This window comes from Ornithorhynchus anatinus, chromosome X5, assembly GCF_004115215.2.
Source record: "Ornithorhynchus anatinus isolate Pmale09 chromosome X5, mOrnAna1.pri.v4, whole genome shotgun sequence".
Lineage (NCBI taxonomy): Eukaryota > Metazoa > Chordata > Mammalia > Monotremata > Ornithorhynchidae > Ornithorhynchus > Ornithorhynchus anatinus.
In genome coordinates, this window is record NC_041753.1 from 6,835,617 (window position 1) to 6,860,508 (window position 24,892).

Here is a 24,892-nt window from a genome sequence, read left to right on the forward strand (position 1 = left end):
TTTTGCCCAAGGCCACCCAGCTGACGAGTGGCGGGATTAGAACCCACGACCTCTGACTCCCAAGCCCGAGAGAGACATAATAATAATAATAATAATGTTGGTATTTGTTAAGCGCTTACTCTGTGCGCTTACTCTTTCTAAGCGCTGGGTCAGGGTCATCAGGTTGTCCCCCGTGAGGCTCCCAGTCTTCATCCCCATTTGACAGAAGAGGGAACTGAGAAGTGAAGTGAGTTGCCCACAGTGCCACAGCTGCCAGGTGGCAGAGTCGGGATTCGAACCCATGACCTCGGACTCCCAAGGCCGGGCTCTTTCCACCAGCCACGGGGTGCGGGGGTCCGGTGGGAGGGTCTCGGCCCCGCGGGGGACCGGATGTCGGCGGGATCCGGCGGAAGGACGTGGGGCCCGGCCCGCCTCCCCGCGCTCCTCCCCGCTGCTCGGTGGCCGGTGGTCGGTGGTCGGTGGGGCGGAGGGATGGCCGCCGGCCAGGTGCGGGTCCGGGAGGCCGCCGACACGGACTGCGGGGACGTGATGAGGATGATCCGGGTGCGTGACAGCCCGGGGGGCCGGGGAGGTCACACCTCCTAACGCCTAACGAGTGCGAGCCAGGCCGGGGGCGGGGAGGAATAATAATAATAATAATAATAATGTTGGTATTTGTTAAGCGCTTACTATGTGCCAAGCACTGTCCTAAGCGCCGGGGGATACAAGGTCATCAGGTTGCCCCACGGCATTTGTTAAGCGCTTACTATGTGCCAAGCACTGTCCTAAGCGCCCGGGGATACAAGGTCATCAGGTTGTCCCCCGTGGGGCTCCCCGTCTTCATCCCCATTTGACAGGTGAGGTCCAAGAGGCCCTGAGAAGTGAAGCGACTGGCCCAAAGTCACCCAGCTGACGAGCGGCGGAGTCGGCATTCGAATCCATGACCTCTGACTCCCAAGCCCGGGTTCTTGCCACTGAGCCTCGCCAGGGACCCCTTCAGGGGGACAGGGCGGAGGAGGGAGGACACAGCCGTCACTCAGCACAGGAGTGGTCCTCCTCCCGGCTCGTCCGCTGGGTGACCCTGGCCAAGTCACTTCACTTCTCTGGACCTCAGTTCCCTCGTCCAGAAAATGGGGATGAAGATTATGAGTCCCACGTGGGACAGGGACTGCGTCCAACTCGATGTGCTTCTATCTACCCCAGCGCTCAGTGCGGTGCCTGGCGTATAGTAAGTGCTAAACAAACCCCATTAAAAAAAAAATCAATCGATGTCAGTCAATCGATATTTAATGAGCACTTACGATGTGCAGAGCACTGAACTAAGCGATTCGGCGAGGACAACAGAACAATAAATAGGCACGTTCCCTACCCACAACGACCTAACAGTCTATTGAACACTTAATATGTACTGATCTCTTAGGACCATACAATTATCAGTCGACACATTCCTTGCCCATAATGACCTCACAGTCTAGGGGGTGAGACAGACATTTCTCAGTGGTATTTGCTGAGCGCTTACTGTGTGCCGAGCACTGGACTAAGCACTTGGGAAAATACAGTGCCGCCGAATTAGCAGATCCGTCCCCATAAATGAGCTGATAGTCAAAGGGGGGAGACGCATCGATAGAAATAATAATACCTAAAATTAAAATATGGGCATAAATTCTGTGGGGTTAGGGCTGGGGGGGGATATCAAATGCCCAAAGGTCACAGATCCAAGCGTCATAGATAACGCAGAAGGGAGAGGGAGCCGGGAAATAGAAGATTTAATTGGGGAAGGCCTCTTGGGGGAAATGTGTCCTGGGGGAATGAGTGCAGAGTATCCCAACGCCTAATACCATCCTCTCCTTTCCCATTCTCAGGAATTAGCCGAGTTTGAGAATCTCACCGACCAGGTGAAGAACACCGAAGAAGGTCCGAGACCCGATACTCCATCTCCCCCGCCCCCTTTCATATAAACCTTGGGGTGGGTCCTGGGAAAAGACACTTAGTACCTAGAAGGGGAACGGGGACTGGCATGGCTGGTATTTATTGAGCACTTATTATGTGCAGAGAACTGTACTAAACGCTTGGGAGAGGACAAGAGAGTTAGTAGATGTGTTCCCTGCCCATGTCGAGCTGCCTAGAGGGGGAGACATTCGTATAAATAATTATAAATAATATAAATGAGTCATTTATAGCATATAATCAGTCAGTCATACGTATTGAATGTTGACTGTGTGTACAGCACTGCACTAAGCACTGGGGAGAGTACATTCTAACTATAGAATGGATACGTTCTCTGCCCACAACGAGTTTACAGTCTAGAGGGAGAGACAGATGTTGAGAGAAATAACATTTACAAGATGTCTGGAACCTGGAGGTAGAGGATAGCATCTATGCCAGACTTAAATTTTTTTGTCTCCCACCCTACCCCCTTCACTTTACTCCTTTCTCCCCACCCGGTCCCTCCCTGCCCCATCCCTTCCACCTCATCCATTCCTCGCTACCCCCGGGCAGGCCTGAAGGCCGATGGCTTTGGAGCGAACCCATTTTTCCGATGCTTGGTAGCCGAAGTTCCCCCGGAGCAGAGGAACCCAAACGGTAAGATTCTCCAGAACCCAGAGTTCTCGCCCATCGGCTCCACAATCAATCAGTCAGTGGTGGTGTAGTGGAGAGAGCCCGGGCCTGTTGGCCAAGCCACTCAACTTCTCTGGGCCTCAGTTACCTCATCTGTAAAATGGGGAGTAAGACTGTGAGCCCCACATGGGACAACCTGCTTCCCCAGCGTTTAGAACAGTGCTTGGCACAGAGTAAATGCTTAACAAATACCATTATTATATTATCAAATCCCAGCTCCGCCAATTGTCCGCTTTGCGACCTTAGGCAAGTCGCTTCACTTGTCGGGACTTCAGTTCCCTCATCCGTAAAATAGGGATTGAGACTGTGAGCCCCACGTGGGACAGGGACTGTGTCCAACCCGATTTACTTGTGTCCACCCCAGGTACTTAGTTCAGTGCCTAGCACATAGTAAGCACTTAACAGACACCACAATTATTATTCATTCAATAGTATTTATTGAGCGCTTACTTGGAATGTACAATTCAGCAACAGATATTATTATTCAATATATAGTCAATAAATTATTATTATTTATTGAACATTTACTGTATGCAGAGCACCGTTCTAAGCACTTGAGAGAGTACAAAATAACAGAGTGGGTAGACACGTTCTGCCCACAGGGAACTTGCCCAGCCCTGGTTCCCCCTGTTGACATCTGTCTCCACCCCTCTAGACTGTAAACTCGTTGTGGACAGGGAATGTGTCTGTTTATTGTTGTATTGTACTCTCCAATGCGCAGAGTCCAGTGCTCCACACATAGTAAGTGCTCAATAAATACGATAGAATGAATGAATGACCTGGCCCCCTACTGACCCCCCTCCCCCGTTTTGCTGCGTCTCCCAGGTCCCGGCGTGGTGGGCTTCGGCCTTTACTACTTCATCTACAGCACGTGGAAGGGGCGAAGCGTTTACCTGGAGGATTTATACGTGATGCCGGAATATCGGGGTCAGAGGGGTGGGGCGAAGCCAGCCCAGGTGTTCCTGGCCCTCGGGCCCACTTCCTTCTTCCCAGGACTCAGTTGCCCAACCTCTAATTACCGGTCCTCCTTCCCAGTCCCAGGGGAACCCGGATTATCCCGTTTCCCAGCTCTCCTCCCTTTCACCGAGGCGCTGTTTCTCTTTTCTTTCCTAGCATTTAGACATTCCGTTCCCCAGCCCTCTTGGCCCTTATCACTCACCCACCCGCTCGATCAACCAAACCCTACCTTCCCTCCCCCGGCCCCTTAGTACCCAGGCAATTTTTCCCCTCCAAATCAATCCATACCACTAGAAGCGGAGCGACCTAGCGGAAAGAATCCGGGCCTGGGAGTCAGAGGGCCTGGGTTCTAATCCCGGCTCGGCCACTAGTCTGCTGGGTGACCTCGGGCAAGTCACGGCACTTCTCTGGGCCTCAATTCCCTCATCTGTAAACTGGGGATTAAGACTGTGAACCCTGTGTAGGACAGGGACTAGGTTTAACCTGATTATCTTTTTATCACACCCAGCGCTTAGTACAGTACCTGGGACATATTGAGCACTTTAACAAATACCACAATAATAATTATTATTTTTAATAACCCTTGGGTCTCTGCAACAGGTCAAGGGATTGGTTCCAAAATACTGAGTAAAGTGGCAGAGGTGAGAAAAGGAGTTGGGGGGGGGGGAGGGAACTGGGGGTCTCTCTGAGGGGGAGCCTTGGAAAAGGGGAACTGAGTGGTTCCCTGGGGGGAGAGGGGTGGGTGTGTGTGTGGGTGTGGGGGAGAGGAGGGATGGTCTTCTAGAGCCCTGAAAGAGCTGAAATACTGGTTCCAAACTCCGATAAGACCTGTCTGCCCTTCAGGCTGGGGCCAGCCGCATCACCTGCCAAAGGAGCTGTTGCCCTCCACTGAGGAGGAGGTGTGAGGAGGATGGCTTCCCGGGTCACTCACCATCCCTCGGCCCGGGCAGGCCCCTCCAAGCTCCCGCACTCGGCTCTCAGATCCAGCTCCCACACCCAGCTGACCTCTCCCCCGTCCCCGCTCCCCTTGCAGGAGGCCTTGGCCAACGGCTGCTCACAGTGTCGCCTGGCGGTGCTGGACTGGAATCAGCAGGCTGCCCATTTCTACAAGGCTCGCAAGGCCGAGGACCTGTCTGCCGCCGAGGGCTGGCACACCTTCCTCTTCAACACGGCTGCCCTCAAGGAGCTGGCAGGAAAGTGACAGGCATCAAAGGATCCTCGCCCTCTTTCCAACGTCCCCCCCACCAACCTCCGGGAGGAATCTCTGTTCTTTCCCCCCCAGCCTACTCTATTCACTCCCTCTGTGGTCTCGGGTACCCAGTCTCCCAAAATCCAGTCGACCTACTTTCCCTCGCCCCTTCCCCCCACCAGCCTCTCGGCATTCCCTGGCTCCTCCAAATGGATTTCTCCTAGTGGAAAAATAAAGGACAGTTAGTAAGTTTGGTGGGGAAGATTCATTAGTGAAAAAGTGACAAGGACTTTGCCCCCGTCGGTTGAAAAATAAACCAGAATCACTAGCAAGAGGACTCTATTATTCGCTCCCCTCAGGGAAGGAGAGAGGCAGCAGTGCTAAAGCACTTCTCGGCCTGGAGAATTAATGCTAGGGGCTCACCTGGATTGTCAGAGGTGTCCAGATAATTCATTCGGTCGTATTTACTCAGCACTATGTACAGAGCAGTGTACTAAGTGCTTGGGAAACTACTAGTTTGTTAAGCGCTTACTATGTGCCAGGCACTGTATTAAGCACTGGGCTAGATCCAAGCTAATCCGGCTGGACGCAGTCTTTATCCCCATTTTACAGAGGAGGAAACCGAGGCTCAGAGAAGCAAAGTGGTTCACCCAAGGTCGCACAGCAGAGTAGTGGCCAAGTGGGCATTAGAACCCATCGGTCTCCCCCGATTAGACTGTGAGCCTGTCATTGGGCAGGGATTGTCTCTATCTGTGGCCGAATTGTACATTCCAAACGCTTAGTTATAGTGCTCTGCACATAGTAAGTGCTCAATAAGTACTATTGAGGGAATGAATGAACCCAGGTCCTTCTTTCTCCCAAACTCGCGCTCTGTCCCCTGGGCCAAGCGGCTTCATTGGAAGCGGCGTGGCTCAGTGGAAAGAGCCCGGGCTGGGGACTCGGAGGTCACGGGTTCGAATCCCGGCTCTGCCACTTGTCAACTGTGTGACGGTGGGCAAGTCACTTCACTGGGCCTCACTGACCTCATCTGTAAAATGGGGATGAAGACGGCGAGCCTCACGTGGGACAACCTGATGACCCTGTATACCCCAGCGCTTGGAACAGTGCTCTGCACAGAATAAGCGCTTAACAAATGCCAACATTATTCATTCAGTAGCATTTATTGAGCGCTTACTACGTGCAGAGCACTGGCCTAAGCGCTTGGAATGGACAATTCGGCAACAGATAGAGCCCATCCCTGCCCACTGACGGGCTTACAGTCGAAGCGGGGGAGAATCGGCTTCTAACTTGGCTTCTAGCCACCCCGGCGCTTTGGACACAGTGCTTAGCACAAGGTAAGGGCTTAACGGTGCCGCATTTTCCAATGGCCGGGGCAGGACGGTCGCGTGCCCCTCCTCCACGGGCCAGCCGTTGGAGGCGGCCTCAGCCAATCAGCGCGCCCCTGCCCCTCGCCTCCCCTCCTGATTGGTGCAGGAGGCCTCCGGAATGGGGCGTGGCTTCGCCGCTCAACCCCCCCCCGCGGCTGCCGGCCGGAGGGAGTGCGCCTGCGCACTGGCGGAAGGCGCGCGCGCCGGGGGGGGGGGTCCGCACCGCGCGCGCGCCCTCCCTTTCCCCGCGCTCCCAGCGTCGGCGGGCGCGCGCAGTGGCGTCCGTTTGGGACCCTGGAGGGGCGGACGAAGGGGGACGGGGGCCAGCGCGTGCACGGTGGAAAGCGCGTGCAGGGCGGAGGCAGAAAGCGGGAGGGAAGGCCGCGGGGCTTCCTAATGATCGGAAGCGAAGGGCCAAATGCGGGCTAATGGACATAAGCCGCTGGGGCGGGACGGATGGCTGACAAGGGTGCACCAGGGCGAGAGGCTCTAGCGCATGCGCGGCGGTTAATGTCCCCTCCCGTCGAGGGGTGTGGGGGGCCGGGTGGTCTCCTCCCCGCGCATGCGCTAGAGCGCTCCCCGGAAAAAAAAAAAAGCAACACGAGGGAAGGAGCCCCAAAGCGCATTGACATACCGGTTCGGGTGCCCTCCCGACCCCAATCGCTCAGCGGACCTAGCCCTAAAGCGGCGGGGTTGGGGGCAGGGAGAGAAAGTGCGCTCCCCAGGTCGCGCAGGCGCCGCGGCGCGCTCTCTTTCTCTCGGTCCCCCGCGCGCGCCCCCCGCCCCCCGCCGCGCGCCGCGACGCCTGCGCGTTGTCGCCCTCCCCGCGCGCCGGGCGGGTGCGGGCGCGCGTGCGCGGAAGCGGCGGGAGGAGGCGGCGGCGGCGGCGGCGGCAGCGACGGCGGCGGGGCTCGGGGCTGAGGCGGCGGCGGCGGCGGCGGCATCTGAGGCAGCGACGGCGGCGACGGCCGTTCCCCTCACGGTGGCGGAGACCGAGGCGGCGGCGGCGGCGGCGGACGGGGAGCGGGCCGGCCCCGGCCCCCTGCTCGTGGCCGGCGGTGGCGGCGGCGGCGGCGGCGGCGCGGGCCCGGCCCGGCTCCCGCCCCCCGCCGCGCCCCCCGCCGCGCCCCCCGCCGCTCCCCGCCGGCTCCGGGGCGGCGCAGGGGGCCCGGCCCGGCCCGCGCTCAGCCCGCCGCCCCCGGAGGCCCCGGCCCCGGCCCGCTGGGCGGCCTGACCGGCGGGGACATGGAGCCCGGCCTGCCCGTCGAGGTGCGCGGCTCCAACGGGGCCTTCTACAAGGTGAGCGCCGCCGCCGCCGCCGCCGCCGGGCCCCGCTCCTCCCCCTCACCAAAAAAAGGGGCTTATTGTGGGGAGGAGGAAGGGGACCGTCCCCGGCCCTGCCCGCCGACCTTGGCGGGACCCCCCCACCCTCAATATCCTCCTCATCCTTTCCCTCCTGTGCCACTCCTCCACCGGAATTACAAAAAGCCCATCGCACCTCAGCAGAAAAAAAAACCACCAAACTCCCTCCCCTCGCAGCCCCAGGGAAGCCGCTTCCCATCCCCCTCCCTCCCCTGCCCACAGCGACCCCCGCCCCCCCGAGAGAACCCACCTGTCCCATTCCACACCAGCGGCCCCCCCCCCCAAATCACATTTTTGCTGCCTTTTGCTTCCCCATATCAAGGTGCCCCACCCAGTGTTCTTCATCTTTCCATTCTGCTTGGAGATCCACATGATGACCCCCCCCCACCCGCGCCCCCAAATCGACACCTCCACACCCCCCCCCAAATATCTCTTGCTTCTTGGCCACTTCCAGCATATTCCCTTTCCTTTTGGAGAGTCCACACTGCTGATCTTCCAAGGAGGTAGCGGTCGATCAATCAATTATGTTTATTGAGCACTTACTGAGTGCGGAACGCTGTACTAAGCACTTGGAAGGGCCCAACAGAAGAAGAGTAGGGAGACACGGACCTCCCCTCCCCCCATCTCGTCGTGGACTTGGGGATGATCCTGCTTTGGAAGCCCCCCCCACCCCCCGCTTTCACTTGCTCCCCATCTGGGGCATCTCCCCCACTTTGGTGCTTTGATTTAGACCTCGGGAATCAGGGTCCTCCGAAGATCTTTTCAAAGGGTAGGAAGTGCATCTCCTCCCCCTTCTCCCCCCCGCCCCATATCCTTATATGGTGCCCCTTCTTCTCCGTCATTCTCCAGAATCCAGTTGCCCGGGGACCCCACGTCCCCACTTTTTCCCCACTGCGATGTCCTCGATAGTCTCGTGCTTGACTCCCCCCACCCCCCACCCCAGTCGTTTATGATGGACCCCCAAACCCTGGTTCCTCTGTTTCATCTTTTGGCTTCCCCTGACGCCAGCCTCCATCTCCTCGCTCACAGGCCGCCCAAGAAGTTTCCGGGCCACCAAGACAACCTCAGTAACCGAGATCGTTTGGTTAACACATTTTTCTGGGAGGTGGCGGTGTCTCCCTTTTGAATTCCACATGCAGGGATCTCTTCTTGTTCCCTTCAGATTCTTGTTCTCAATCACATATCCTCCTCTTCCCCCCCACCTTATGCCAAGGAAAGATTCCCCTCTCTCTCCCCACCCCTGTCTTGACCAGGTCAGTTGGAAGTGTCCAGGGTCCTAGTTTCCACGAGACTTCCGTGACTCACTGCCCTCCCAAATTGCAGATGTCCAACCCACCTGGCCCCCAGATGATGAGCCCTGTCAAGACGCAGAACCTAGGTCCCTAAACCCTCGCCTCCCCTCCCGAGGAGCTCCCCAACTGGGTCTAAACCAACTCTCCAGGCCCCCACATCCCTTTCCTGTAACCCAGGATCTCCAGAGCCATACAGGGAAACACCGCAGAATTCCCTCTTGCCTCCCCAGGACTTTGCTCATCCCCAGTCCCATCCTTCTCCTCCATCCATGACCTGCCCCACCCCCGGTGAGCCTTTCCCGGAATCTGACAGATAGATCACCCTTCAGCTCTCTCCAGGCCCCCACCTCTCATTTCCCTGGCCCGCCTCCTTTCTTGGATCCGGCACTTCTGCCCAGGCTCTCCCTGCCCCCCGCCTGACCCCAGTCTGACCTCCACATCCCACCCCGTCGCCCAGACCCCTGGTCCTCTGCCCCTGGAGAGTCCAGATTCTCCTCCCCGACCACCAGCCTGGCCGTCCCTCGCCTCATCCCTCGCCAAGTGCCCTCCCACACCATCTTGAACCCTCTCCCTAATCTGCCCTTCGCTACCCCGCTGTCCCTCACCTCCCATCAAGGTGGTGGTTTGGGGGATTTGGGGTTGTTTTTTTTTGTCAGGTTGGAGCTGCTGGCTTCAACTGACACCTAGAATCGTCTGCGTGGTTTCGCCTCCTGAGCCTCAGGGGTTGGGGCCCAGTTTTTGGAGACAGTGGTCCCGACTGGGAAAGGGAGGTGGTTGGCCGGCTGGCAGGCCGAGGTGCTCTCCTCACCCGTTACCCCTCCGCTTCCCTGTGGGCCCAAGGCAAGGGTGGGCGGGTGAAGGGGCACGACAGAGCAAGACTTCTTGGCCCCGAGGAAGGGGAGAGCGGGGAGCAGGGGAGGGGAGTGGAGGCTGGGAGGTAGGAATAGGATGCTTGGATCCCTGAGGGGAGTGGAGGCTGGGAGGTAGGGGTAGGATGCCTGGATCCCGTAGGGGAGTGGAGGCTGGGAGGTAGGGGTAGGATGTATCCAGCCCTCTCCAAGTGAGGCTTTTATTGCCTCCTGCCTCGATTTCCCCTTTCTCTTAAGTTTTCCTGGGACAGTCTGGTTCCGCATCAGTCCCCAGAGATCTCCCAGAGCCAGCCAGCTCCTCCGTGACCCCGTTCCCTGTGGAATTCCCGCTCTCCCTCTCTCCGGCCCCCAAATACTTCCCCCCTCCGGGATCCGAACCAACTCTGCTCTCCCTTACTCAGCACCTCCAGGCAAGGGGCCACTTGGCACCGGTGGCCGGCGGCCGGGAAATGCGGCCACCACCTGCCTGGGCCTCCATTCCAACCCCGAGGTCCAGGGACCCTCCCGGCGGCCGTTCCAGGGAGCAAGGGACTGAGGCCCTCATCCCCTCGGCTTGATCTTTAACTCAGGCCTTCCTCCCGGGATCGAAGGTCCCTTGGAGGAACCGGGGATCCCAGAGTCGGCGGAGCGTCCAAGCATCGACTCCTACCCTCACCTCCCACCCCTCCTCCCTCCTGTTAGTCCAGGGCTCGGTTTTCTTGTCTCCTGGCTCTGGATCCCCCCCAAGCCCCTCTGCCCCCTCACCCAGCCCAGATTTTTGCTCCCTACCCCGCCTCCAACACCACCACCATGTGCCTCTCAGCCTCGGCCTCCCCCCCGTCAGTCCCTCTTTATGTCCCAGCCCTTTGACAGCCTCGCCTTCCCAGGACCCAGAGATTCAACCTCTCCTTTTCTGAGCCCTGACATTTCTCCCCCACCCCAAGAGGTCAAAGCCACCTTCTGCCACCCGGGCCCCTGGCCTTTGACCCCCGAGGCTGAGGCCTGAGGTTGGGAGCCTCCCGGATTCTCCGGCCGGCTTCCTTGCCCCCCTCCGTCCCCAGCCTTCTATACACTTCAGTCAGGCTCCCCCTGCCCCTAGCCCAATATAGTGCCCATCAGAACCCAGCTGTGGGGCAGGGAGGACTTTGGAACAGTAGGGAAGGGGCAGGGAGCAGAGAGACCATTGAGGGGAAGGGAACGAGGGCAGGGGTCTGGGAGGTAGACGGGGGCCCGTGGTGGGGGGCCGGGCCTCCAAGTGGGAAGAGCGTGGAGGTGATGAAATGGGGGGCTGGGTTGGAGCCTCCTGGAGGAAGTTCTTCCCGCCCCCGTGGGCAGAGAAAAGGAGTGAGGGCAGGAGGCTGGGAGAGCCAGGTATTCCTGCTCCTTCGGCCGGGGCCCCCCGGTAACCTGAGCTCGGCCCCGGGGCGCGCACTGACTTCAGGGGGCGGTTAAATTTAGCCCGGGTTCCCCCACCATATAGGGAATGGCTGGATAGAGCTGCGTGGGTGGGTGTGGGGGGAATTCTCCCGCAGGATAAATCCTCCCAGCCCAGGCACCAGCCCTCTCCCTTCCCTGGGGATCGTTTCTAGAAACAGCCGGAGTCAGACTCTTCCCAGCACCTTGGAATCCCCTAAATCCCTGCCTGTCCGAAGGACTGAGCGTTTGGGTCATAAGAGGCGGGAAGGGCGAGGGTCCGGCCCTCCCATTGCCACCGCCAACCCCTCACTTGCCCCCAGAGGCAAGTCTTCCAGATGTCTTCCTGCCCAGAGTCCAGCCATCCCCCTCCCTGCCTGGGAGCCCCAACCATGTGCCTTCGCTCCTGCTCCCTTCTAGAGCCTCAGTCCCTCAGCTCTTGCTCCTGCCCCTCCCGCCATGCTGGGCATCTCCACTTCCCGTGCGCCCAACCCCTTCCCTGGTGCCTGATCTCAGACCCCAGAACTACCACACCCTGGGACTCTAGTTGCCGCCCTCCCTCACCTTCTCACCTCATATCCTCTCTTCTGCTCCTCGAGTCCCCCTCCAATTCAGCCCTGCTGGTCAGGGCCCCTGGGTCCCCCTCCCTGCTCCCTGGGGGAGCCCCAGACAGCCCCTCTGAGGATGCTCTTAGCCAGATTAACTCCCTGGCATTTTAACTGGCTGCTCCTGGTCAGCCAGGGGAGAGCCGGGACCGGGGAAAGTTGAGAGCCGAAAACGGCACCTTCCCCAGCCAAAACCCCCGTTCCAGGTGTCCGATCTCCCGGCTTTCCACCCCTCTTGAACCCCAGAGCTCTGAGCAGAGGAGAGAATTTTTTTCTCATCTTCCGTTTTTCTCCCCCCTTCCCCATTACAGGGTTTTGTGAAGGATGTTCACGAAGACTCTGTCACCATCTTCTTTGAGAACAAGTACGTGTGTGTCGTCCCCTGTCCACCTTCTCCCCTGCCCCCCACCGGGAGAGGAAGCCAGGAGCTGGGGAGCTGACCCTGCTGGTCCCCAAGAAGAGCCTGGAACCAGGCCGGGGGAGGGGCGGGAGGCGAGGAACCGGGCAGCGGGAAGCTCAGATTAATAATAATGTAATGTTGGTATTTGTTAAGCGCTTACTATGTGCCAAGCACTGTTCTAAGCACTGGGGTAGACACAGGGGAATCAGGTTGTCCCACGTGGGGCTCACAGTCTTAATCCCCATTTTACAGATGAGGGAACTGAGGCACAGAGAAGTTAAGTGACTTGCCCAAAGTCACACAGCAGACAAGTGGCCGAGCCGGGATTCGAACCCATGAACTCTGACTCCAAAGCCCGTGCTCTTTCCACTCAGCCACGCTGCTTCTCAAGACCAGGAGTCTGTGGCCCCTGTGGGAGATGGAGGCTCGGGGGTGGAGGGTCACGGAGGAAGGGCTGAGGTCAGAGTGGGGAGTCGCGGGAGGCCGCAGAGAAGGGGCTTCCTTCTCTTTCCCTCCACCCCCGACCCGACTTTCCCTCTCACTTGGGGCAGCTGGCAGAGTGAGAGGCAGATTCCCTTCGGTGACGTCCGGCTACCCCCGCCGGCGGACTACAACAAGGAGATCACGGAAGGGGACGAGGTGGAGGTGAGGAGTTAGGAGCGTGCACCCCTCTGGCTCCTTCCCTCTGTCCCGAAGCCCTTCGCAGACCAACCTCCTCACCCTGATCGAATCTCCATGGGCAGCTGGTCCCCAAGGCCCCCCTCCCTGCCGGCTGACCCACCCTCCCCCCGTATCCGCACACATCTCCCCCCCAGCCCATTGCAGCTCCCGTCCACTCTGCGATGGCCCGGCTGGCCAGTCTCCATCCCCCAGGGCCCAAGGGGACTGGGGTGGACGGCGAACTTTCTCCCCGCACCTCAGGTCTCTCTCGGTTTGCGCCCCCTTAGGTTTACTCTCGAGCCAACGAGCAGGAGCCATGCGGCTGGTGGCTGGCCAGGGTGCGGATGATGAAGGGAGATGTAAGGAAGCAGACTCCCGCGGGGCGCGGGAGGGAGCGGGTCAGAGGCCCCCCGGGAGAGTGGTGCTGGAGGGCAGGACGCCTGGGATCCTGAGGGAAGTTGGGGCTGGCAGGGGGCTCCCCGGGGTCCAGGTGCCCTGAGAGATCTCCCCCGTCCCCTCCCCCCAAGTTCTACGTCATAGAGTACGCAGCCTGCGACGCCACGTACAACGAGATCGTCACCCTGGAGCGCCTCCGGCCCGTGAACCCCAGCCCGCTGGCCACCAAGGGCAGCTTCTTCAAGGTCACCATGGCGGTGCCCGAAGACCTGCGCCAGGCGTGAGTCATCCCCCCCGCCCACTCCTGTCTCCCACTCCTCCCCTACCAACGAGCAAGCTTGAATTTCCCACCTGCGAAGGACAGAACCCCCACCTAGGCCTGTGGGGAACCAGGCCCGAGAGCGGACGTTGGGGGACTACCCGTCCTCAGGAGCTTGAGGCCCATTGGCATCGTTAGCCACTCAGGTAGTCGGCAGCAGCATGGTAGAGTGGATAGAGCCGGTCCTCTGATCCCAGCTCTGCCACTTGTCGGCTGTGTGACCTTGGGCAAGTCACTTCACTTCTCTGGGCTTCAGTCACCTCATCTGCAAAATGGGGACTGAGACTGTGAGCCCTAGGTGGCACGGGGACTGTTTTCCAACCTGATTTGCCTTTATCCACCTAGTGCTTAGTATGGTGCCTGGCGCGTAGTAAGCGCTTAGTAAATGCCACAATTATTATTGTTGTTATCAAGTCACGACAAGAGCGAGTTGCTGGGAGAGGCCCCGACCCTGGCCAGGTCGGGGTAGGGACTGGATGAGCAGCAGCGTGGCCCAGTGGAAAGAACCCAGGCCTGGGAGGCAGAGGTCCTCCGTTCTCATCCAGCTCTGCCTGTTGCTTGCTGGGTGATCTTGGGCAAGTTCACTTGTCTGCTGTGTGACCTTGGTCAAGTCACTTAACTACTCTGCCTCGGTTACCTCATCTGTAAAATGGGGATTGAGACCGTGAGCCCCAGGTGGGACAAACTGATTACCCGGTGTCTACCCCAGTGCTTAGAGCAGTACTTGGCACATAGTGAGCGCTTAGCAAATACCATAATTATTAGTATTATTCTCTGAAGCTCAGTTCCCTCAGCTGTAAAATGGGGATTCACTACCTGGTTCGCCCTCAGACTGTGAGCCCCGTGTGGGAGAGGGACTGTGTCCAACTTGTTTAACTCGTATCTACCCCAGCGCCTTAATGCTGTTCACCTTAAAGCTTAATGCTGTTAATTTTTTACCCTGCGCCAAGCACTGTTCTACGTGCTGGGGTAGATACAAGATCAGCAGAACCCAGCCTATGTAGGAGGGAGAATAGGTATTGCATCCCCATTTTGCAGATGAGGGAGCTGAGGCACAGGGAAATGAAGCGACTTGCCCACAGTCTCACAGCAGACGAGTGGAGCTGGGATTAGAACCCAGGGCCTCTGACTCCCTAGCCCAGGCTCCTTCCGCTAAGCCATGCTGCTTCCTAGAATAATAGTATCCATTAATTGGTCGTGCTCATTGAGCGCCTACTCTGTGCGGAGCCCTTGGGGAGCACAGTATGAGACACATTCCCTGCCCACAGTGAGCTTACAGTCAAGTGACAGGGAGAGAAGTTATTATAAATAAATTACGGGGTATGTACGGAAGTGCTGTGGGGCAGAGAATAAAGGGAGCATATCAGGGTGTTGAAGAGAGGGGGAGAAAAGGAAACTGAGGACTTAGGGAGGACCTCTTGGAGGAGATGGGCCTTCATTAAGGCTTCGAAGGCGGGGGGGAGTCATCCTCTGTGGAATAGAAAGGTGGAGTAATAATAATACCGGTAGAGTGATAATTGGGAAAGTTCCCCCAAGAGAAGGCAGCTTCGCGCCGTCAGGGTGAAGCAGCCACTACCCGGAAAAGGAATTTGGCAGCGGAGCTGGCCGGCACCGTCCATCTTTCCCTCCCAACCCGCTCCTCGGCCCCCGCAGGTGCTCCAACGAGAGCGCCCACAAGGAATTCAAGAAGGCCGTCGGCGCCAACTGCATCTTCCTCAACATCACCAACAGTGAGCTCTTCATCCTGGTGAGCCCCCTCACCCCTGCGCCCGGGCGGCCCTGCCCCCCGGGGGGTGTGGACCCTTTCCTCCCCCACCCGCCGGCTCAAATTCTCTCCCCCCCGACCACCCCCCCACCCCCTCGGGTCTTCTTCAGTCGACGACGGAAGCCCCGGTGAAGAGGGCCTCCCTGCTGGGCGACATGCACTTCCGCAGCCTCCGCACCAAGCTGCTGCTCATGTCCCGCAACGAGGAGGCCACCAAGCACCTGGAGGTGAGTGGCACGCCCGCCCCGGAGCCCAACGTACCCCACGGCCCCTCTCCGGTGGCCGTGAGGTTGCCTCTTGCAGGCGGCTTGGGAGTTCCAGCAAAACGTGGGGGCCACTGGTCTAATGTGGCGGGGGTGGGTGGGAGGCGCTTTGCCTGGAACCTGTGGCCCTCCGTCCACACCTTCCCTGCTGGGTGCCCGCATTGGGCCTCGCCAGACCACGTCCTGTCGCGTCCTCCAGGAGGCCCTCCCCGATTTTAGTCCCGGCCCAGCCGCCGCCTCGGCACTTCCTGCGGCGTTGCGTCCACCACGTCTGGTCCCCCGCTCTGTGCCCTGTAAGGCATCTTACTCAATGTTAAGCAGTGGCTGTTTGTCTGCCGCTTCACCCCCCCCGCCCCCACCCCCCACCGGACCGTTCACCCTTCGTGGGCACCAGTCCATCAGTCGGCCTCGTACTTTTGTATTTTACCCCGGAGACCTAGCCGTGCCCCTTCCCCTGCGTGCCCCGCACCCCCATCCTACCCAAGAGGTTTGCGTGGCCCCATCGGATTGGCTCCGAGGCGGTTCTTTTGGCGTCCCGGCCCCGCTGATTGCCTCCCATTGGGTCCGGCGCCCCATCAGACCTCCAGGAGGGGCTGGGTGGGCGGGCACCAGCATAGCTGTCCCCCTTACCTCCCGCTCGCAGACAAGCAAGCAGCTGGCGGCGGCGTTCCAGGAGGAATTCACGGTGCGGGAGGACCTGATGGGCTTGGCGATCGGGACCCATGGGGCCAACATCCAGCAGGCTCGTAAGGTGCCCGGGGTGACGGCCATCGAGCTGGGCGAGGAGAGCTGCACCTTCCGCATCTATGGGGAGGTGAGCCCCGCCCCAGGGGGCCGGGGAGGCCGGCGACAGACCCGGGGCTGGGGGAGGGGCCGGTCTGCGGTCTCCCGGTTCGCCGCTCCGGCCCTTTCCCCAGGATGGAGGGAGAGGTGGCCTGGCCTCAAGTCCCAGGCTTCTGCCTGCCAGTCACCCTCCTCCCCGACTCCACAGACCCCCGAGGCATGTCGCCAGGCCCGCAGCTACCTCGAGTTCTCCGAGGACTCTGTCCAAGTGCCCAGGAATCTGGTCGGTGAGTCTGGCGGTGGGTGGCGGCGGTGGGGATTCCGGAGACCCGGGGGGCCTGTCGGGGGGTGTAACGAGGATGGGGACCGGGCGGCCGAGGGAGCTACCTGCCTGGGAGGGACGACCCCTACCCAAGAGGGCGGCCGAGTCTCAGACAGCGGAACCAGTAACGATGAGACACGGACCTGTCCGAGGCAGAAGGTTGGCCAAGATGAGAAGCCAGCGAGGTGGGGGGGCCCTCCTGCTCCAAAGACTCTGTAGAGGAAAGCGGGGGTATTTTTGTGAGAAGCAGGAGGTGAGGTCGGGGGCATGCGGCAGCTCAGGGCCTGGCAGTCTCGGGACAGAGGCCGGAGGGGGAACGGTGTCCTCACGGCTCCCCACCCTCCCCCACCCCCTGCTCAGGGAAGGTGATTGGGAAGAACGGGAAGGTGATCCAGGAGATCGTGGACAAGTCCGGCGTGGTGCGGGTGCGCGTGGAAGGCGACAACGACAAGAAGAACCCACGAGAGGAGGTGCCCGGGGGCGGGGGAGTAGCGGGGAGTGGGCCGGGCCGGGGGACGAAGTAGGGGAGGGAAGTGGCCTTTCGGTTGGGTGTCTGAGCACCCCTGACTCTCTCCTCCCAGGGCATGGTCCCTTTCATCTTCGTGGGCACAAGGGAGAACATCAGCAATGCCCAGGCCCTCTTGGAGTATCACCTGTCCTACCTGCAGGTGCTGGCGGGCTGGGGGCGGGGGAGGAGGCGGGGGAGTTGGGGCAGGAGGGTAGATGGGGGTGTCGAGGGGAGGGGCGGAGGGGGCGGAGGGGTGACCCTCCTGCCCCGGCCCTGTCCGCAGGAGGTGGAGCAGCTGCGGTTGGAGCGGCTGCAGATCGACGAACAGCTGCGCCAGATCGGGCTGGGCTTCCGGCCGGCGGGAGGCGGGCGGGCCGGGGCCGCGGACAAGGGGGGCGGCTACGCCACCGACGAGAGCTGCTCCTCCTCCTCCTCCCTGCACGCCACGCGCACCTACGGGGGCAGTTACGGGGGCCGGGGCCGCGGGCGCAGGGCGGCCGGTCCCGCCTACGGTGAGAGCCCGGGGGGCCCTGGGGGAAGCTGTCTGAGAGGCAGTGGGGACGGGGAGGATGGGGTTTGAGGTTGGGGTTCCGTCTGCCGGAGGGCGGGCCGGTGGGGAGGGGGCCGGAGGAGGTTGCTTAGACGAGGGCGGAAGGAGACCCCCTCGAGGACTGAACTCCCCCTCTCCCACCCCCACACCGTCCGGCAGGCCCCGGCTCGGACCTGTCCACCGCCTCCGAGACTGAGTCGGAGAAGCGAGAGGAACCCGAGCGGCCCGGCCCCGGCGACAGGGACAGGGATGCTCCGGGCCGGGGAGAGGAAGGCCGCCGGCGGCCCGGAGGGGGCCGCGGGAGAGGACCCCCGCCCACCCCCCGCCCCCCCGCCAAGTACAGCTCCTCCTCCATCAGCTCAGGTACCGGGCCCCGGGTGACGAGATGGATGGGGCTGGGCACGGGCAGAAGGCTCTGGTCTTCCCCTTGACACCGGCAGCTTGGCATGAGCAGCGATGGGCCTACCCATCCGTGGCTCAGTAGAAAGAGCGTGGGCTTTGGAGTCAGAGGTCATGAGTTCGAATCCCAGCTCTGCCACTTGTCAGCTGTGTGACTGTGGGCAAGTCACTTCACTTCTCTGTGCCTCAGTTCCCTCATCTGTAAAATGGGGATTAAGACTGTGAGCCCCACGTGGGACAACCTGATTCCCCTGTGTCTCCCCCAGCGCTTAGAACAGTGCTCGGCACATAGTAAGCGCTTAACAAATACCAACATTATTATTATTACCCGCTCTGTCGGAGTGGACTCTCCCCAACGCTCGGTCCAGTACTCTGCGCACAGGAAGTGCTTAATGCACACCCTTGATTGATTCGTTCGGTCATGTTTATTGAGCACTTCCCGTGTGCAAAGCACTGTTCTAAGCTCTTGGGAGAATACGGTAGAACAATAACCAGGCACATTCCCTGCCCACAACGAGCCCACGGTCTGGAGGGGGAGACGGATATCCGTACGTACATACCTGAAATAACATATATACCGAAGCGCCTCCCTAGACGGGGAACGCGGGGAGGCCCGGCCCCGTTCCGTCCCCCCTCGCCCACCGTCGGCCTTACTTTCCGCTCGTCGTCGTCCTCCAGTGCTGAAGGACCCCGACAGCAACCCGTACAGCCTGCTGGACACAACGGAGCCGGAGCCTCTGACCGAGGCCGACGCCGGAGAGGCCCCCCCGGCCAGCGCCCGCCGCCGCCGCTCCCGCCGCCGCCGCACGGACGAGGACGGGACCGTCATGGACGGGGGGCCCGAGCCCGACGGGCCGGGCCTGGCCGAGAACGGGCTGGGTGAGCCGGGGGGCCGGCCCTCCTTCCGTCCTCCCCGCCGTGGCCCGGGGCCGTGGGAGCGGGGCGGCGGGGACTCCCGGGTCAGGGCCACCCTCCCCCTCCCCACCCCCCCGGCTCTGAGCCCCGCCGCCCTGCTGCCCCGCAGAGGACGATTCCAAGCCCCAACGCCGCAACCGCAGCCGCCGCCGCCGTAACCGCGGCAACCGGGCCGACGGCTCCATCAGCCGAGACCGCCAGTCAGGTGAGGCCGGGTCCCCGGGCGGGGGCGGGGGCGGCGGCGGCCGCGGGATCCCCCCTTCCGCCCCGCGTGCCCAGTCTCCCCTTCCTCCTCCTCCTCCCCCCCGAAGTGACCGTGGCCGACTACATTTCGCGGGCCGAGTCCCAGAGCCGCCAGCGTCCGCTCCCCGAACCCGCGGACCGAGCGCCGGAGGACCCCCCCTCAGGACAGAAGGTAGGCCCCGTTGTCCGGGCCGGGCGGGCCGACGGCGGGGTCCCGGAGAGAGAGGGCGGGATGGGGGCGGGGGTCCCCCGGGAAGGCCGGAGGGTCCGGGGAGCGGTCGGCGGGGGCCCTGAGAGGTCATCGGAGGTGGTGCGGGGGTGGGGGGGTTTGTGTCTGGGTACCAGGGCCGTTTGCCTCATCTCCCCCCCTCCCCACCCCCTTCTTCTCTCTTCTCTCCTCTCTTCCGTGTCCCCGCCTCCCTCTCCCTTCTCCCGCTAGGGCGACTGCAGCAGTAAGCTGGCCCCCCCTCCCTCGGAGAATGGGGAGCTGGCTCCACCCCCGGAGCTGGGCAGCCTGGTCAACGGGGTCTCATAAACTCAGTCCCCCCTCCCACCCCCACCCCCCAAAATCCCCGCCCTGCCCCTCCCCCGTCTCGCTTGCAAAAACACCACCACGGCCCCCTCCCCCCCTCGGGCGTTGGCGCCGCATTGCCAAAGAGGGAACAGGCCGGGGACGGCGGCTCAGGCCCCCCCCCACTCACACATCCCTTCCCGGGGGGGGGGAGCTGATTTCGGGGTGACCCCCTCCCTCCCAGACTGTATGTGCCTTCTTCCCCCTCACCCTCCCTCCAGCTCCAGTTCCCTCCAGGGACCCAGGAGTCCTGGTTCTCCCCTCCCCCCCCCCCACATCTCTACCCACCCCCTCTCCCCCCCACATCTCAGCCTGCTGGGGGGGGGGGTCTAGGGAGCAAGGGCGCGGCCCCCGCCCCCAGGCTGAAAGCGAGGGAGGCCTGGGTCCCCTCCCTCTCTCCTGGTCCCCTCAGGGGGCCGACATCACTGTGGCAGATGGGGGGCGGGGCGGGGGGTCGGGTTGGGGTGGGGGGGCGGAGGGCAGAGAGGTGCTGGAGCAAGACCGGGGAGGGGGGGGCCTGTTGGGGTGGGACCGGCGGGGGCGGGGAGGGGGGGACGGGACGTGGGCGGTGGCGAAGGCGTATTTATTTTTCACTGTACAGTATTTAAAAAGAGAATAAAAAACCCAATGGGCCGCCCGCTTGTGGCTCCTGCCTCTTCACCCTCCCGCCACTGCTCCTGCCTGTGTCTCATTCTCCCCCGCCGTCTCCCTCTGCCCGAACCTCCCCCCCCCCCAGTCCCGTGTGTGGGCACGGACCCCCGGCCTCACCCCCCCCCCCCAGGTCCACCCCCCTGCTGGCGGGGCCGGTGGGCACGGGGCGGGCCTGGGGTGGGGGGCAGCCGAGGGGCGGGTGAGGCCGCCCGCCAACCGGGGAACCTTAATCCTCTCAGCCGCCGCCCCCGCCCCGGGGCCGGGCCGGGCCGTGGGAAGGGACCGAGCCGGGGGGCCGAGCGACCGGGGGGTCCCGGCGGGTCCGGAGGGCAGGGCGCCTGGGTTGGTTCTCTTTAGCCCCGGGGTGCGGCCCGGCCCAGCCGAGGCCTCGCACCTGCCGGGATGAGTCAGGCCGAGGCACCGGACCCCGGATCCCGCCCCCCGGACCCCGCCCCGGCGAGCGAGCGGGGCGCCGAGCGGGGCCCGGAGGGGCAGGACACCTGGGGCCGGGCGGGGCCCGGCGGGGCGGGGCCAAGGCGCCCTTAAAAGCTGCGGGGCCCGGCCCCACCGCCGCAAAGCCCGGCCGGACACCGGGGGCCCGACGACGCCAACGCCAACGCCGCCGCTCCCGGGGGAGGACGGCGTGTCGCTGCGATCCGAGCCGGCCCCCCGGGCTCACCTCCAGGCCCCAACGACCCCGACTTTCGGGGTGTGGGGGGCGGCCCCCGTGGACGAGGCCCGGCCTCGGGCCAACGGGCCTCGGACACAGCGCTTCGCGCCCCGCCCCGCCCCGCGGTGACAGCGGGCCCCCCGGCTTGGGGACATCGCCCCCGGCCCCGCCGTGGCGCTGCCTTCGGGCCCGCCCCCCCGGGCCTGGGGCCTGGGGCTCTCCGCTCCGCCGGAGCCGGGAGGGCCGGGGGCGGGCCCCGGAGGCCCCCCTGGAGGAGGCGGCGGCGGGGCGGCGGCACCCGCCGAGAAGGTGAAGCGGCCGATGAACGCCTTCATGGTGTGGAGCTCCGGGCAGCGCCGCCAGATGGCGCTCCTGCACCCCAAGATGCACAACTCGGAGATCTCCAAGCGCTTAGGCGCCCAGTGGAAGCAGCTGGGCGAGGCCGAGAAGCGGCCCTTCGTGGAGGAGGCCAAGCGGCTCCGGGCCCGACACCTCCGAGACTACCCCGACTACAAGTACCGGCCCCGCCGCAAGGCTAAACCCGCCCCCCACGCCCCTCACGCCCCCCAGGCCTCCCGGGCCCGCGGAGGTGGAGGAGGAGGCGGCGGTGGAGGGGGAGGGTGGGGGGCCGGGTATCGCGTCGAGGGAGCCGGGGGCTTCGGCTACCAACCCCACTACTCGCCGGGAGCTTACGGGTGAGTGCCCGCGCCGGGCGGAGCGGACTCACACTTGGGGGGCGTTCGGAAAGCGCTTACGATGGGCCGGGGGCGCCGGGTATGAGACCGTCGGGTCGGATGCGGGCCCTGCCCCATGTGGGGCTCACAGTCTCAGCCCCCCCCGTTTTGCAGCTGAGGGAACTGAAGCCCAGAGAGGCGGAGGGGCTTGTCCAAGGTCACAGCGGGCAAGGGGAGGGGTCGGGATTAGAACCCAGGGGCTTCTGACTCTCAGGCCCGGGCTCATAGCCACCGGGCCTTCGATCGATCGGGGTAGGCTGGGAGAGGGGGGTTGCACCGGAGGGGCCCACTGCCTGCAGGAGGAGGCGTTAATGGTATCTGTCAGGCCTCGCTTTGTGCCGGTCACTACACTAAACCAGATACAAGCCCAGCGGGTTGGATTCGGTCCATGTCCCACGTGGAGCTCACAGCCTTAGTCCCCATTTTACAGGCGGGCGAGTTGAGACGCACACAGAGGAAGTGAGGTGACTTGCCCAAAGTCACACGGTGGACAAGTGGCAGGACCAGGATTAAAACCCAGGTCCTCCGACTCCTAGGTCAGGGCTCCATCTGGTAGGCCGCACTACTTCTGCTGGCAGAGAAGAGCGCCGGGAAGAGAGAGGGAAGAGAGCCGGGCAAGGGGAGGGGCTTTTGTTTCAGGGGCCAAGCTGAAAAGAGAAGCAGGGTGGTTTAGTGGAAAGAGCCCAGGTCTGGGAGTCAGAGGACCCGGGTTCTAACTGTGGCTCTGCCGCTTGTCCACTGCGTGACCTTGGGCAAGCCATTTCAATTAACTGTGCCTCATCTATAAAATAGGGATTAAGACAGTGAGCCCTTCATGGGGCATGGAGTATGTCCTACATGATCATCTTGTGCCTGGAACATAATAAGTACTTAAATACCAGTTTTTGAAAAAAAAAAGTTGGATTGAAGGAAAAGGAGAAAACGCCAGAGTCGGATCTATTTCTCCGCCACCCGGAGCCAAGGCCGAGGACATGGGGAAGGGGTTGCAGAAAAGCAGGAGGTTGGGACAAGGTGATCCTTTGGCTGCCCCGAAACTAGGAGGCTTCATTTCACCCACCTACTCCTTGCTTGCGGGGAGCTCCCTGCTGCAGCCTCCCTACCTAAGAGGGGTATTCCAGGTTGATGACATTCCAGGCATCGTCATCATCAGTGGAGTTTGAACGCTTACTGTGTGCAAGGCACTGGACTTAATAATAATGTTGGTATTTGTTAAGCGCTTACTATGTGCAGAGCACTGTTCTAAGCGCTGGGGTAATAATAATGTTGGTATTTGTTAAGCGCTTACTATGTGCCGAGCACTGTTCTAAGCACTGGGGTAGACATAGGGGAATCAGGTTGTCCCACGTGGGGCTCACAGTCTTAATCCCCATTTTACAGATGAGGGAACTGAGGCACAGAGAAGTTAAGTGACCTGCCCACAGTCACACAGCCGACAAGTGGCAGAGCTGGGATTCGAACTCATGAGCCCTGACTCCAAAGCCCATGCTCTTTCCACTGAGCCACGCTGCTTCTCTAAGCGTTTGGCCATCCTCCTCACCCCTGCCCGAGCCAGAGGGTCACTAAAAGGACCTCCCTTCCCCCTAAGGCACCCCAGGGGGAGAGCAAGCATCGGAGGGGTGGGGGCGAGGGAGAATAGAGTGGGGCCTGGAGCCCAGGAAGAGGATGAGAGAGGAGAGGGGAAGGCAGTGACCTATGTCGGCGGGGATGCAAAATGAAGAGCACCCGAGGAGGAAAGGAGGGTGGGGAAGAGGAGACCAAAGTGGCAGGTTTGGAACAGACCAGCAGCCCCCACCTGCTTCCAATCCTGACACGGCTGGCTCCGGTTGAACCCGGGGCTGTTGTGAGGAGAAGAAAAGTGTGCAGAGCACTGTACTAATCACCGGGGAGAGTACACTATAACAGAGTTGGTAAGACACGTTCTCTGCCCATAATGCTACCCCTCAGGGACCCAGGTGTTCCACACCCCCAGCCCTGGTGGACGACCTGCTTGGAGCCCCAGGGACCCTCAGGAGTGGATGGGGTAGGCGGCGATTAACGATAATGATGTTGGCATTTTTTGAGCGCTTTCTAGGTGCTAAGCATTCGGCTAAGCGTGGCGAGGCTGAAGCTTGTTATTGGCTTCTAGACTCTGGAAGCTCACGGAGGGCACAGGGAATGGGTCTACCAACTCTTGTTATATTGTATGCATTGTTTTAGATGTGGTGTTATTCGTCGTTGTAGCGTACTCTCCCGAGCGCTCAGTACAGAGCTCTACACACAGTAAGCACTCAATACATACCGTTGGTTGATTGGCTTTTGGCTGAGAATGGGAAGGGTCTGGGTCCCCAGCATGGGGGTCGGTGGGGGTCTCTCCAGACCTTGAGCTTGTTGTGGGCAATCAATCAGCGGTATTTACTGAGCACTTACTGCTTGCAGAGCACTCTACCAAGTGCTCAAGAGAGGAGATTGTAACAGCGGGTAGACACATTCCCTGCCTGCTTTGAGCTTACAGTCTAGAGGACAGGGAACGTGTGCCCATTCTGTTGCATGGTTCCCTCCCGAGCGCTTAGTATGGTGCTCTGCACATAGTAAGCGCTTGATAGATACCACTGATTGATTCCTCCACCTTCCCCGCCAGAGCCCTGACCGCCCTGAAAGATCAGGGGGCCTGTGGGGAGAGAGCAGGAAGTGGGGAGGGTTGGGAGGGGGTTAGTGTCCTCACAGGCCCAAACAGGGCTCTGGTTCTTGCTTGTCCTCACCTAGAACAGGCCCTACCTGTGGCTGCCAACTGTGACTCAGTGCCCCACCCGCGGGGCAGGGGGCCGTGTTCGTGATTCGACCTTTTCTCTCGGCAGATCTCCCCCCTATAACACAGCCCTGTCTCTGAAGCCGGACGCCCCTCCGCCCTCCGTCCGGGTTCCTCCGTTCCCGGGGGACTTCCTGTCCCCCTACAACGCCGCCTACATCCCTTCCCAGCCCCCCTACGCCTCCCCTCACCTCAGCGCCACGGCCCCCCTCACTCATCTCTAACTGGCTGGGGAGGCACCTGTGGACTTGGAATCCGAACTGGGGAAGCCTGCCCCGCCCCCAGGCTGGAAGATGGAGACGCCTCCCCCCCTAGAGGGGACGGGGG

At 61.6% G+C, this 24,892-nt stretch overlaps 3 protein-coding genes across 4 annotated transcripts; all 3 read left to right on the forward strand.

Moving 5' to 3' along the window:
• Positions 1-394: 394 nt before the first annotated feature.
• Positions 395-4,998, forward strand: SAT2 (spermidine/spermine N1-acetyltransferase family member 2). Of its 2 annotated transcripts, XM_029055885.2 has the most exons (6): positions 399-543; positions 1,842-1,893; positions 2,479-2,562; positions 3,424-3,525; positions 4,156-4,196; positions 4,589-4,998. In XM_029055885.2, exons 1-6 carry the CDS (start codon positions 472-474, stop codon positions 4,754-4,756), a joined length of 519 nt encoding a protein of 172 aa, XP_028911718.1. In that variant the 5' UTR covers positions 399-471; the 3' UTR covers positions 4,757-4,998. The 2 variants fall into 2 exon arrangements, with proteins under 2 accessions (XP_028911719.1, XP_028911718.1); XM_029055886.1 differs by lacking the exon at positions 3,424-3,525 and having other exon boundaries at positions 395-543.
• Positions 4,999-7,312: 2,314 nt separating this feature from the next.
• FXR2 (FMR1 autosomal homolog 2) lies at positions 7,313-19,934 on the forward strand. The gene is made up of 17 exons (XM_029056301.2): positions 7,313-7,410; positions 11,943-11,995; positions 12,583-12,676; positions 12,979-13,050; positions 13,219-13,367; positions 15,060-15,153; positions 15,282-15,398; positions 16,078-16,248; positions 16,426-16,504; positions 16,900-17,009; positions 17,121-17,207; positions 17,331-17,559; positions 17,757-17,960; positions 18,675-18,875; positions 19,021-19,116; positions 19,223-19,326; positions 19,594-19,934. The coding sequence occupies exons 1-17, from the start codon at positions 7,357-7,359 to the stop codon at positions 19,687-19,689; spliced, it is 2,010 nt and encodes a 669-aa protein (XP_028912134.1). The 5' UTR covers positions 7,313-7,356; the 3' UTR covers positions 19,690-19,934.
• Positions 19,935-20,778: 844 nt separating this feature from the next.
• Positions 20,779-24,789, forward strand: SOX15 (SRY-box transcription factor 15). Its single transcript, XM_039910884.1, has 4 exons — positions 20,779-20,886; positions 21,179-21,635; positions 23,725-23,800; positions 24,615-24,789. The coding sequence occupies exons 1-4, from the start codon at positions 20,779-20,781 to the stop codon at positions 24,787-24,789; spliced, it is 816 nt and encodes a 271-aa protein (XP_039766818.1).
• Positions 24,790-24,892: the final 103 nt, after the last annotated feature.